We start from the raw sequence: 13871 nt of genomic DNA on the forward strand, positions 1-13871 counted from the left end.
GTTTCCCGCTCTCCCTATTACTCTATGCCCTTTCCATAGAGCTGGTAGCCATCAAACTACTCACCCAAACGGGGTGGGCCTACTGAGAGGACAAGGAGGAACATTGTGTCTCCGTACGCCGATGACCTCTGGCTCTACATCAGGAAGAGCCTGACCTCCGTCCCACATGTCAAGCAACTACTGCAGGATTTCGGGCTGATAGTGGGATACCGGGTTAACTGGGCAAAATCAGAGATACTCCCTCTATGTCAGGCTATCCCGTGGGATCTGGGAGGGGTGGCTTCCTTTCGACTTCAATTGCACCACATCACATATTTGGGAGTCAAAATCAGTGCGCATACGGAATGAACTACAGAGGTGGGAACATTGCCTCTATCTCTATCAGGCAGAAAAAACATGTTTAAAATTAATTCCATGCCCAAGCTTATATACTTGGTGACGATGCTCCCCTGCAGCCCCACCCCCACGCTCTTCAAGGAATTGGAAAAAGCTGTCTCTAGGTTTATATGGTGAAGTAGAAAAGCATGCATGCGATCGATTACTTGGATGGCCAATAAAGCGGACAGGGGTTTGGCGCTCCGATCGTGGCAGAGCTACGTTCAAGGCGTGCAGATCTGCTGGGCAAAAAGGTGGGTAAACGAGGAAGATAAATCGGGCTGGAAACAGATTGCGTTGGCCCTGATGGCGCCGCTAACCCCCGTCGAGATCCTAGCTATCCCCCGACTCACCTCCCATTTCACATTAAATCCCATCCATTTGTCGGCTCAACAATTACACAATGCATAAATTACGATATCAGCAGGGAGTCGACATCAGAGTGGCACCATCGTGGATGAGTGTGGATACACTTATGGTAATGGGTGCAAAACTCCAGCTGCACCCACGACAGGCCACAGTGTGGTTGCAAATAAAGAGCATGAACTTGGGGGCATGCCTTTGGTCGGCCATGCTGTAGGAGACAGGGCTCGGGAGCTCCTGCATGATCCTAGAGAGAATCCAAGCAAGCTGGCGTGATTTGCTACATAGCTTAGCCAAACCGAGGATGCAGGTGTCGGAATACCCAGAGATCAACTGGGGAGGCTGCTGAGGCGAATCGGAGAAGGGATTGCATGCAAAATGAACTTAAAGACCTCGCCCGCCAAATCCAAGATTGCGGGCGCAAGCTAGAAGGACCGCAGCAGAGTGCCGCCGCACGGAGGGATCTGACGGCGACCGCTGAGCAGTTGAACTAGAAGGTGGCAACCCATTAACAGTAGTCGAGTGGCGAGAGCACACCAGGCAAACACTGAGGGCAATAGGCGCAACGCGGCCCCATGCTAGGGGGATGTGCACAGGAGGAGCGGCCCCACCATCGGCAGCAGCCCGGCGCAGAAGTGAGGTGCAAGACAACGCACCACCTGGAGGTGAGGAGACTGAGAAAGGAGATGCTCTAGGAGAGGCCCCCGGCTCAGCAAAGGGGTGCAGTGCGCTCCGGAGGTGATCCAGCTTGGGCGGCCCTGTGGAGGCGGCCGTAGCAAGGAACAAGGAGATCCGAGACCCCCCGTCGTTCTCTCTAGGGGGAGGCCGACTCCAACCTGGGCAACGAGGGAGGACAGTGAGGGGGAGGAACACCTGAGGTGGCGGCCAACCCTCACGGAATCTGGATGCAGAGCCTTTGCTGCGTGAATGACCCAGGCGGGGGCCCAAGTAACACGGGACACTCTTCCCCCCCACCCGCACCACCAAAGAGGCACAACACAGAGCCACAGCGCAGCAGCATGTAATGGTGCGACCGGAGAGGACTGCTTAAGCTGAGACCTACACCGGAGACAACCCACACCGGGAAGCCTGCGAACAAAGGTACACGCGACTTGCAGCGCTGGGGAGAAGGGATGATATATGCAAGATGGGCATGGAGTTCATAAGTGGGGACATAACCCACGGTGCTCCTGCGGCGCACTCACCCTTAACAGCTGGGCTGGGCTCGGTACCGCAGTTGCACGCACGCACGCAGTCAGCAAATACCTTAACTGAGTATGCGGATTGGCTGCAGCGTGCTGCTGCCGCTGGTGAGGCGCCATCGCACAAGATTTGTACACAGCGGACTGTCACCTTGAAAGGCTCCACGAGACAATAGTAGGTGACAGTGGATGGACGTGAGTAAACGCTCATTGCTCGCTAAGCAACACAGCAGGGAGTAGGGGACTCGGACACTGAGGGTGATAGCCTTTGGTGAGAGAGTCCAAACCCGGGCAAAAAGAGATTTAATTTACCCTGCCCCTGGGGCACAGAGGGTGCTTGAGGGTGTGCTGCTTCTCAGACTCAAAAAGGTACTGGCATGCCCGAGGAATCCAGGGGTCGAGATCGCGGCGGACCGGACCCACATACCCACGTGCAAGGTCTCAGTGGGGGAATCCAAGGCACAGGACACGTAGCGGGGTGAGAAAAGGAGAGTTGCTATGCACTGCGAGGAGACAGGAATCTATGAACAAGTCAGGACAACGTGGGAGAACACAACCCACTCAGAGTACCGCAGTGAGAAGAGTAAGGAGAGGGCAGCAGAGCTGTGCCTCCTGGCCCCCACTGAACGCCGGACAGTTACGAGCCCAGCCTGTGATGAACAGCAAAATATAGCACAGGCAAAAGGGGGCGCAGGTCCACAGCCAGCAGAGAACAAACACCAGCCAACAACGGCAGACAGAGGCGAGCGCACATGGGAGAGCGTAACACCCTTTCAACTTCCACATAAGCCACGCTGACCCTGCCGGGAGGTGAAGGAGGGAGACGCCGGTTGTGGACACGGACCAGCACAGCATCCCGGGCACGGTCTGTGCAGCATGGACAAATAAGACTGCCAGTGACTAGAAGACGTGGGAGAGCATGACCCACTCGCTGGACAATCTAGGGGAACAGAAGGCTCAGGAGTAGAATGCACATCCAATGATGGAGGGATGAGGCTGGGCTGAGAGCGGAGCCACGCTACGGAGGGCAAAGAGGACGTACACCGTAGGAAGCTGCTCATGGCAGAATTAATGTCAGAGAAGACTGCCAGACGGGGAGAGACACAACCCGCTCAAGCAAAAGGAATGCCAGGCAAATCAAAAGTGGGCAGAGGCAAACCAACCAGCATTGAGCCTTTTGCCAGAAAGTCAGACAAGGGCCAACCCTCTCCATCGGGGGCAACCGTGGGCTCATTCAGCACAGTACAGCAGGAGGAAGGCGAGAGCCCAATATTCAAAGCTATAATGGCCCTGAAGGTGTCTCTGGAGAACAAGTTGGATACAGCCATAGCAGCCCTAAACACGTCACAAAATGGACACAGTGATCGTGGACGTGAGCCTCCTCCGACAGGACGTACGGACCATGGCAGACCGCGTGGGCACGGCGGAACAACAGGTGCAGCAAAACACCACTGATGTTGCAAGCACTCAGACTCAAATGTCAGACATGCTCCGAAGAGTCAAGATCCTGGAACAGAGGGCGGAGGGCACAGGAAGGGCTTGAAGGAATAATATCTGGATTGTTGGACTACGAGAGGGAGAAGAGGGCCAGGACCCTACGAATTATGTTAAGAATCTCCTGGTCCAGAAGATTGGGGCAGGGCTACTATGCCAAGGCTTTGCAGTGGAGAGAGCCCATAGGGCTCAGACCAGGCGGCCCCAACCAGGAGCCCCCCTGAGATCAGTGATCGCAAGGATCATGAACTTCAAAGATCTTGAGAAAATACTGCTGTTGTCTAGCGAAGGGGGGGATGATGACCAGGAACTCCTCCAGAATAACGATCTACTCGGACTGCACAATCCTGGTGCAGAGAAAAAGAGCACGCTATGACCCCACCAAGGAATGCCTCAAAGCAGCGGGTGTACGTTACATGCTGCTGTACCCAGCAAAACTGAAGGTCATACCAGGGGGGAGATTTTATTTTTTCGAGACTACAGAAGAGTCCCAAGCATGGATGGACCAACAGGGAATCCCGCAAGGGCGACTCAGGAATGCCAATAATGACGCACATCTACCCAGGGGTCAACAGGAGTGAGACTGCTATGGAAAAGATGGTTCTGACGCCATGAATACTATGTAAGCCAAATGGAATATAATTAAAGGAGCAATAAGTGATGGTATTGCCGCAGATGGCGACAGGACACGCAACCCCAGGACTTTCATTAGTCAGGATGCCAGTTTTAAGGCATCACGCTGCCGCGGGTCAGCCCCACCAAGGTGGGCGAAGTAAGAGAAGCAGCGGAGCCCGAGCAGGGGGCGGGAGGCTGTGTGTTTGTTTAATTAGTTAGTTACGGTTAGTTAGTGGTTAGTTAGGAGGAGTGAAGGCACAAGAGGGGGAGAAAGCACCAAGTGACAGGAGCGAAGCTCAAATGGCAGGCAAATAAACACATAGCCCGATGACGGCTACCAGGGAAGTACAGCAAGGCGGCACACTCGCAACAAATCCAAACGTGTAAGACACAGCATGAACGGGGAGAGTCAGACCAACCCCATGAGGGAGAAATCAGCGGACGATGGAACAAGAATGCCCACCAGCAAACACAAGCGGACAGGAAGGCCTATGGGAACAGATGGGCCATGGGACAATGCAACCAAATGGGTCATAGCCACCTGCAACGTCAGGGGACTAAATGCCTAAGTCAAGAGACTAAGGGTCTACGCCTGGCTGAATAGAGCAAAACTACAAATTGCTATGCTGCAAGAAACACATTTAACGTTGAAAAGCAAATTAAGATAGCTAAGAAACGGGGGGGGGACAAATGTATAGCTCAACATACTCGAACTATGCCAGGGGAGTCCTGACATGGATAGCCCCGGGAGTTCCCTTCAAACTAATAAGACAAGAGAGGGACATGGAAGGCAGAATGGTGATCGCACACGGAATGTTGAAGAGCAAAGAGGTGTGTCTGATAAACACGTACGCCCCCAACCATGATGCGACAGAGTTCCTTAGTACAATTACACCCCGGATGGCCCCCTACAGGGGAGCGTCATTCATATGGGCAGGAGAATTCAACTGCACGCTGAACCCACGGGTAGATAGATCCGACAGCAAGCAGAAGAAGCCAGCTCCGCCGGCCAAGGCCCTTACAGAAGACTCTAGACCAGCTGTAATTGGAAGATGTCTGGAGGAAGGTACATGCCAACACCAGGGGATATACACACTATAGCGCCCCACAAGGCACACACACCTGCATAGATTACTTATTTACGGGCAGGGAGTCTCTCAGGGAACTCATGGGGATACATGTCAGTGCAAGAACGCCATTTGTATACATTCTATTCTTTTTATCATCCAATGTATATTTTGTATTGAAAGTTTAAAAAAAAATATAAACTCAAACAATATTCGAAACAGGAGCTGCGCTCCAATAGCCTGGTGAACAAAGGGAAATGCGTATTAAATAAATAACAGATGCAGGGACCTGGGTCAAAATAAACACTTTCTACAAAGTTTAAAGGCCCTGGGAACTCACCTGAGAGCGCTAAAGTAATGCGCCTGTCTGCTCTGAGGAAACGCTGCGACTCGCACGAGCTGCACAGCGTAAGCCACCACCTTTGTGAGTGCTCACACTGGGGATAAGAAATAAACAAACACTCCCGGCAGGCGCCCAGGACTGAAAGCCACTATCAGAAACAATGTTACACCATAATATTTATCCATTATATGAAAGATACAACATTACATGCATCCATAAACACGTTTGTTGCAGTAGTACTTATCTGCTGTGACGAGCAGCAAAGAAGAGGACAAGGGACTGCGTGCATGGGAATTTGAAGATGGACTCGGACCCCCATTGGTGGAGAGGGGCGTGGCAGCCATCTTGGGATGGTGCCCTCTCATACGTCGTTAAATTGTTAAATACATTTTTCACATTTTAAAGCAAATGTTTAAAAGCATGTGGTTTTTCTTTGCTGCTGTTTTGAGAGTAAAGGAGACAGATGCATAATACTCGGCATTAGCATACTTGATCGAAAAACATTTGACCTTTGCAATTCGACTGAATTATTTTGATTGTTTTTTTGGGTCAAATTAAATAAAATAAATATATGGGGAGGGGGTAAGGGAATAGGTTAATGGTTGGGGGAAGTGTGGGGTCTTGGGGGATACTGGGGGGCCTCTCTCTGCATTTTCAACCAAAAAACGACCAAATTAGGTCAAATTGGAAAAGGTGAAATATTTTCGATCAAGTACTCGCCTCCATGTCCCTTAATATAATCTAACCCCCCCCCCTCACACTAGTGCGGGGGTTAGCCATTACACAATGCATTTCACAAGTAGTGTCTTGCCACTGCCTTTTACAGAAGAAGGGCGTAACTCGGGATTATGCAGAGCCATCCAGTTACTGTATGTAGTTACATTAAATGAGTTTGGGGATATGTCAACAGAAAATAACTCCTAATGAGTCGCTTAGTCTTAAAATCGCTCTGTGGTGTTGCTTTTGCTTTAGCATTTTTTTGACCCCCCATTCCCATTGTAAACCTATGCATATCAGGTATCCTCACACTCATGAGTCCTACCAGAATACTAATCTAGGTTCTGTTTAATCATTCCTGTCTAACAGAGCAGATTTGAAATGTCCACTGGTTCACCGTTTTAAGCAACAAGAAAAAAGTACCAACTATTTGCACGCTCTCCTTTAATTTGTCAAGGAACAAACTTTGCATTGTGACTAGGGATTTTTCAGTGTTGTGCTCATTTGTACAAATATTAAATTAGCCCATGTGCAGGGATCAACATAATTAGGAGTCCGGAGTTATTTTGCCCCTGGTAGTAGCATGGAATAGCCTGGCTTGCTTAACATGAACTGCTCGGGGGTGCTTTTAAATCCAAAACCAACAGTGACATTTAGATATATATATATACATGTGACCTTACACTTGTGTTAGGATACCCATAAGCATGCATTTTATTGCACCCAGGTGGGAAGGTCACGAGTAGAGCACTAGTCTCTGGATGGGTGGTAGCCTGCACTTGGCAAGTTAGAATCAGGTTTCAGCACTTCAGGAATCCAGCATGAAGTGTTATATAAGAACAGTATTTTTTATGTATTGTTTATAATTCAGATTTTGTTTGAACTCTGTGGCATTGTGCAATCTGGTTCACAAGGCACCTTGTTTGGTTTTTGGAGAAGATGCCAATTCTTTCACTCTGTTCTTACTGTGCATAATGTTAAGAGCTGCATTAGAAAGCTGTCCTTTTCTTTTTACATTACTTCGTTTCCAGCGGTCTGAAATCTACTTCAAACATGATTTGCCAATAACTTTGTTATTATACTTGTTAGAAAAAGTGGCCTTGCTTGAATCTCATTTGTAAGTTGCAAATGGAGCAACTTTTATCTGTACCTGTTTACTCCTTAGGACGAGGCCTGCCTGTGCTAACCATAACCCCTTTATAACCTATACAGTATTGTCTGAATCTGTAATTCAGGGAATCATTTTCTAGATTAGAATTTCAAGTTAGTTTGTATGGGAAGTGCAACATAATCATGAACAATTTAGTAACAGAAATGAAAAATCCAATACTCTCACTTCCCACTATATCTTCAAAGCTCAAACTGATAAGGGCGCAAGGTTTGCACAGATAAAAAGTCGTCGGTGTGCCACAACCACGGAGCACAGCGAGTTAAAGGGTGTACATTTGTGTAAATGACTCGGTAGCAATATTTTTACAGCTCAAAATGTGAAGCGTGCAAACGACTCATTAGAGAAGATGTTAATCAGACTTTGATATTCTGGATCTTCCATCTATCAGAGACAGTTTGAGGGCTCCATCATAGGGCTTCCAACACAAACATGTCCCCAGGAGATAGGTAACAAGATTATGAGCCACAAAAAGCATTACCAAAACGACAGCCACCAGCCACTGCTCAACAGTGCAAGTCTGTCTATGTCTAGTGGATCCTTAAAGTATCCCAGGGCATAACTGCCCCATTTATGTTTAGCATGAGGCAATACATCTAGGCTCCAACAAATACCCCCTCGCCCTACCTTCCCACGACCAGCCAGCAGTACCTTCGCGCAGTAGCTGCTTGGCTCACTTTCACAAGCCACCCAATGCTACCACAAATCTTGTCTCACCACACTTGAATAGCGTGTATCAAGGAACCAGACCTCCCTCTCTTTTCACCAGTTGAAAGGTCATGAGCATATGCAAATAATGTAGTTTCTCAGAATATCTCTATTGATACTTTTCCACCAACGGTCTGCAAGAATTAAGTAGCACCGGTCCTTAGATGTGGTACCAAATATCCACCACCCAATGTCCACTGCCTCCTAGAAGTCATAGGCAAGCAGTAGAAGCAGGTGAGGCAGCAACACACTAGTTTCACCTTAGACCTCCTGGTTGAGAGAGTTTTTCACCTTAGGTTTGGGCTATCTCCTCCCAAAAAATAACACCCCATTGAAGCAAATCTCCTCTGCCATACCGGCCGGTAAGATTGTGAATTTTAGGTAAAGTATCAAGGGTTCCTCTAAAAAATCTAGAGCTGTTAGATGATAAGATAGGTTATTTATTATGCGCTTAATATAAGCGCAGATCTAGGGATCGAACCTTTGGTGCTCTGTGTCTTCCAGCTTCCAAGGTGAGCATGTTGCCCCTGAGCTATCCTCTCGAGACTAATGCCAAATGTTGAATTTTGCTGCAGTTATTATAAAAAATGCGTGGTACCAATTTACTCTAGATGCCTCCCACATGCTGGTGTGCTAATTGCTTTTTGTTTCTTGCAAATATAACTCCCATTTCTTATTTTGTCTTTTTAGTTGATGGAAGAGTTTAATGATCAAATCCTCCCAGAGAGAGATCCTCGCCATCTTGTTGTGCACAGTATTGTCGACCACTTGGTCAAGTGCAACAGGGATCTACCAGCTGTCGAAGAGACAGATTGGATTGTCCATGTGGTGGATAAACCGGACATTAATGCCTTTGTTCTTCCGGTAAGCAGGATTCAGTATATATACATGCATTTGTTTGTTTTTATGGAAACCAAACCAAGCTAGGTAGCAACAGAGGGCTCTGCAAGGAGCAATGACAATTTGTGTGTGTGTGTGTGTGTGTGTGTGTATATATGCCACCAGGGGCAGCCTCCACCAGGCCCCCACTCATGTCTCCCTGCACCCCCACCCCCCAGCAGTGCAGGGGCAGCCTCCACCAGGCCCCCACTCATGTCTCCCTGCACCCCCCACCTCCCAGCCACCAGGGGCAGCCTCCACCAAGCCCCCACCCATGTCTACCACCACCCCCACCCCCCAGCAGTGCAGGGGCAGCCTCCACCAGGCCCCCACTCATGTCTCCCTGCACCCCCACCCCCCAGCCACCAGGGGCAGCCTCCACCAGGCCCCCACTCATGTCCCCTTTTACCCCCACCCCCCAGCAGTGCAGGGGCAGCCTCCACCAGGCCCCCACTCATGTCTCCCACCACCCCCACCCTGCAGCCACCAGGGGCAGCCGCCACCAGGCCCCCACTCATGTCCCCTATCACCCCCACCCCCCAGCAGTACAGGGGCAGCCTCCACTAGGCCCCCACTCATGTCTCCCACCACCCCCACCCCCCAACAGTGCAGGGGCAGCCTCCACCAGGCCCCCACTCATGTCCCCTATCACCCCCAGCCCCCAGCAGTGCAGGGGCAGCCTCCACCAGGCCCCCACTCATGTCTCCCACCACCCCCACCCCCAGCCACCAGGGGCAGCCTCCACCAGGCCCCCACTCATGTCCCCTATCACCCCCACCCCCCAGCAGTGCAGGGGCAACCTCCACCAGGCCCCCACTCATGTCTCCCACCACCCCCACCCCCCAGCAGTGCACGGGCAGCCTCCACCAGGCCCCCACTCATGTCTCCCTGCACCCCCACCCCCCAGCCACCAGGGGCAGCCTCCACCAGGCCCCCACCCATGTCTACCATCACCCCCACCCCCCAGCAGCGCAGGGGCAGCCTCCACCAGGCCCCCACTCATGTCCCCTATCACCCCCACCCCCCAGCAGTGCAGGGGCAACCTCCACCAGGCCCCCACTCATGTCTCCCACCACCCCCAGCCTCCAGCAGTGCACGGGCAGCCTCCACCAGGCCCCCACTCATGTCTCCCTGCATCCCCACCCCCAGCCACCAGGGGCAGCCTCCACCAGGCCCCCACTCATGTCCCCTATCACCCCCACCCCCCTGCAGTGTGGGGACAGCCTCCACCAGGCCCCCACTCATGTCTCCCTGCACCCCCACCCCCCAGCCACCAAGAACGTTGAGGTGAGCAATACATTGTAAAAACCTTTGAAGTTCAAGGAAAAAAAGCTTTCGGTGCGGGGATGTTACGGTGAGAATTGAACATAAAAAGCCCTCCTGAAATTCAGCTAAAGCCACCTTAACATCGTGCCCCCTGTTGCACAGTCTTTGACCACAATGATGACATCCCTGATGGCATCACTAATTACATCATCCATGACATCACTTTTGCCATCACATTTCAACACTAACCAGCATGGCCATTGGCCATGGCCTTTAACTGTGTCCACTGTATATTTTAACACATTAAGGAGCCATTAGCCATGGCCTTTGGCTATGGCCAGTTTCAATGCCCGGTTTATTTTAACACATTAAGGGTCCACTAGCCATGGCTTTTGGCCATGGCCTTTGGCCATGTCCACTGTATATTTTAAATTACTAATGAACCAATTGCCATGGCGGTTGGCTATGGACAGTAGCCAGGACCTCCAGCAGTGCCCACTATATATTTTACAACACTAACTGGACAGTAGCCATGGCCATGCCAACGGTCTATTTTAACAGATTAAGGGACCACTAGCTATGGACTTAATCCATGGCCAACTGTATATTTCACAATACTAACCAGCAACTAGTCATTGTGGGCTTAGGCTATACCACTGTATATTTTAACACATTAAGGGGCAGTAGTCCAACCATGGTCAGTGGACATGGCTTTAAGCAGTGCTTACTGTATATTTCCAAACATTAAAGTACCCCTAGCCATGGCCTTTGGTCATGGTCAGTGCACACGGTCTTTGGCCGTGCCCACTGTATATTTTACAACCCTAACTGGGCTGTAGCCTTGGCATTTACCCATAGCCAGTGGTCAAGGCCTTCGTCCGTAAACATTGTATATTTCAAAACATAAAAGGCCGACTATCTATGGCCATTAGCCATGGCCAGTGACATGTAGTCCAGCCATGGCCACTGTATATTGTACAACACTAACGAGCCACTAGCCATAGCCAAGACAAAGGCCACGGCTAAGGCCACAACCTAAATTGTTATTTAATTAATCAAAGCTTTTATTAGCTAAGTCATAAATGATGTTCTGTTTGATGCCATCACAGTTGTAATCAGTGGTGTCATAGATGATGTCACCAGTGATGTCACCTGTGATGTCATCATTGTGGTCAAAGGTTGTGCAAAAGTGGGTGTGAAGTTAAGGTGGCTCTAGGTGAATTTCAGGTTTTTTTGCCTTCAGTTCTCACCTTAACGTCCCTGCAACTAAAGTTTTTTTCAATTAATTTCAAGGGTTTTGTTATTCCATAGATCTTTTCCGTGCGTATGGCCAATGCCTTCAGCCATGCCCACTATATATTTTAGAACACTGCCAGACCACTAGCCTTGGCCTTCGGCCTTGATGGCATCTGCCCATGCCGACTCTATTTTTAAATTCACTACCGGACCACTAGCATGGCCTTTGGCCATGGCAAGTGGGCATTGCATTTTGGCTGTGCACACTGTCCATTTTAGAAAACCACAGACTAGTCATGTCCTGTGCCCACTGTATTTTAAAATAAAATGTGTATAAAACAAGTTTTATTGATTTTCATTGCAAGTAACCCATTCATCAATGTATTCATCATTTATCCGGGACTGTGGCTCAGTGGACTAATGCATCCACTACAGAGACCTGTGTTTGGCATCATGGTCACAGGTTCGAATCCCAGCAGGTCCACTCAACCCTTCATCCTTCCTAAGTCAATAAAATGAGTACTATTAAGTTGGGTAACAATAAACATCTGTTATTAGCGCCAAGGTGCCCCTTTGAGGGTGAACGTGCGCTTTGCAAATACGACTGTTATGTTTTATGCTTTTTGATCAACTTAACCTTTTAAACCAAAGGTCGACCAATTCAAAAAGAAAGACCTGGTGCTTCACAACAACTCCTTCCTGCACCCCCTTCCCACCACTTCCCCCAGAGCAACCTCCCTCGCCCCTGGCCATTGCCTCTCCTTCCTTAGCTTGCCCTCTCTCTTATCCCCCCCAACGGGCGGTGTACAAGAGGTGGCTTACATATTTTTGGGAATGTTTGGGGGCCCCCCCTGTCTCTATACACCCTCTTTAACTCTGCTCAGTGATCCATCCCCTCTATCCAGGTCTGAAAACTAGGAGGTGTAGGGCTACTCCATTCTGTCTCCAGCATTTTCTTCCCCAGGGTCAGGGCCGTCCTGATCAGGCTTTTGTCCCAAGCGATAAATCCAGAATCCCCCATACATGTAACAGCACCACCTTAGGACAATCCAGAATTGCTTTCCCTACTATCCCTGACATCTTCCGTCTAACCCGATCCCAGAAGGCCCTCATCATTCCCAAACCATATGGTAAAAGGAACCCACTCCCACCCCACATTTAAGGCACAATGAGTCTGCTGCCCATCCCATTCTGTGCTGGTGGTCCCTGCTGTAGTACACGCTATGTAACACCTTATACTGTATCAGTCGCAATCCTAGTGTGTATGCTCGCTTTCGTCAGTGAATCCAGTGCCTCCACCCATTCTTCTTCTTCTTCCAAAGGTCCCAGGTTAATTTCCCATGTAATTCTCAGCTTCGTCAGGGGCTTGGAAGTAGAACTATTGAGCATCTGGTATGTCTGTGTGATTGCTTTCCCTCTGATCTCCCCCTCCAAGAGATTGGCTTCTATTGGTCACCTTTCCGGTATGTCCCAACTGCCCCGCCCCTCCCGGGACATTGCATGTTGTAGCCGGATATATGTTTATCGGTCCCTCTGTCACAGGCAATACCTCTCCTGCAGCCGCTCAAATGGGATGAGTTGTTTTTGTGTCAAAATATCTTCCATTCGTGTAATGTCCTTCTCCTGCCGCTTCCTCTGCATACCCAGTTTGTACACTTCTGGACAGTCTGTTTTCCCATATGTCACAGCCTCTCCCCAACCCATCGCCCTCAAGGCTGCCTTTCGGGCATGAAGCGCGCTGACCCCAGGTCCTGTAATCTCGCGATCCACCCTGCTTCCATATATCACCTGCAGGTGGCGGGGGAGTGGAACCCATCCTGCCCAATTCACGATCTATGTGCAGCCACTTCCTCCCACCAAACATCCACTCATTTATTACCACTATCTGGGAGGCCCAATAGTAATGGTGTACATTTGGTACCCCCCCCCCCCACACACCATCCCACACAGATCTAGCGAGCAGCCTTATCACCCTATTCAACTCCCCTTTGCAACTGCTTTATGGTCTGGAAGATCCCTGAGGGGACCCTCTTCGGGCGTTCTGTAGCACATATAAGAGACACGGCAGCAACATCATTTTAAATAAATTTGTTCTTCCAACCATTGATATCGCTAATATCACCCAGTGTTTGGCATCAAGATTGAGCCAGTCCAGCACTGGGTCCAAGTTGTTCCTGAGAAATTGCAATCCCTCCACTCCCACCGTGAGGCCCAAATACTTAATGGATGTTTTTTCTATCATAAGTGGTAACCCTACTGGGATCGCTTCCTCCCCCTGCTTGACCGGGATAAGGGCTGACTTTTCCCAGTTCTGATGAACCGGCCCATCACTGCGACTCTAAAATGCTGACTGCGCTTTTACTGCGCTGTCAGCATTGTAGAAAATGCTGACTCCTATTACTCCGCCCAAGTGGAGCAGAGGTTGCGGGGGTGTCCCT

At 50.0% G+C, this 13871-nt stretch overlaps 1 protein-coding gene across 2 annotated transcripts in view; it reads left to right on the forward strand.

The window, feature by feature from the left end:
- The window catches only part of OMA1 (OMA1 zinc metallopeptidase), an 821003-nt gene that overhangs the window by 198471 nt on the left and 608661 nt on the right, over positions 1-13871 (forward strand). For both annotated transcript variants that reach the window (XM_069642087.1, XM_069642086.1), the window contains exon 4: positions 8743-8916. In XM_069642087.1, the coding sequence (XP_069498188.1) occupies positions 8743-8916 (174 nt within the window). The remainder of the gene's footprint in view (positions 1-8742; positions 8917-13871) is intronic.

The sequence above is a fragment of the Ambystoma mexicanum genome, chromosome 1q (genome assembly GCF_040938575.1).
Source record: "Ambystoma mexicanum isolate Mex_15411 chromosome 1q, UKY_AmexF1_1, whole genome shotgun sequence".
Taxonomy (NCBI): domain Eukaryota; kingdom Metazoa; phylum Chordata; class Amphibia; order Caudata; family Ambystomatidae; genus Ambystoma; species Ambystoma mexicanum.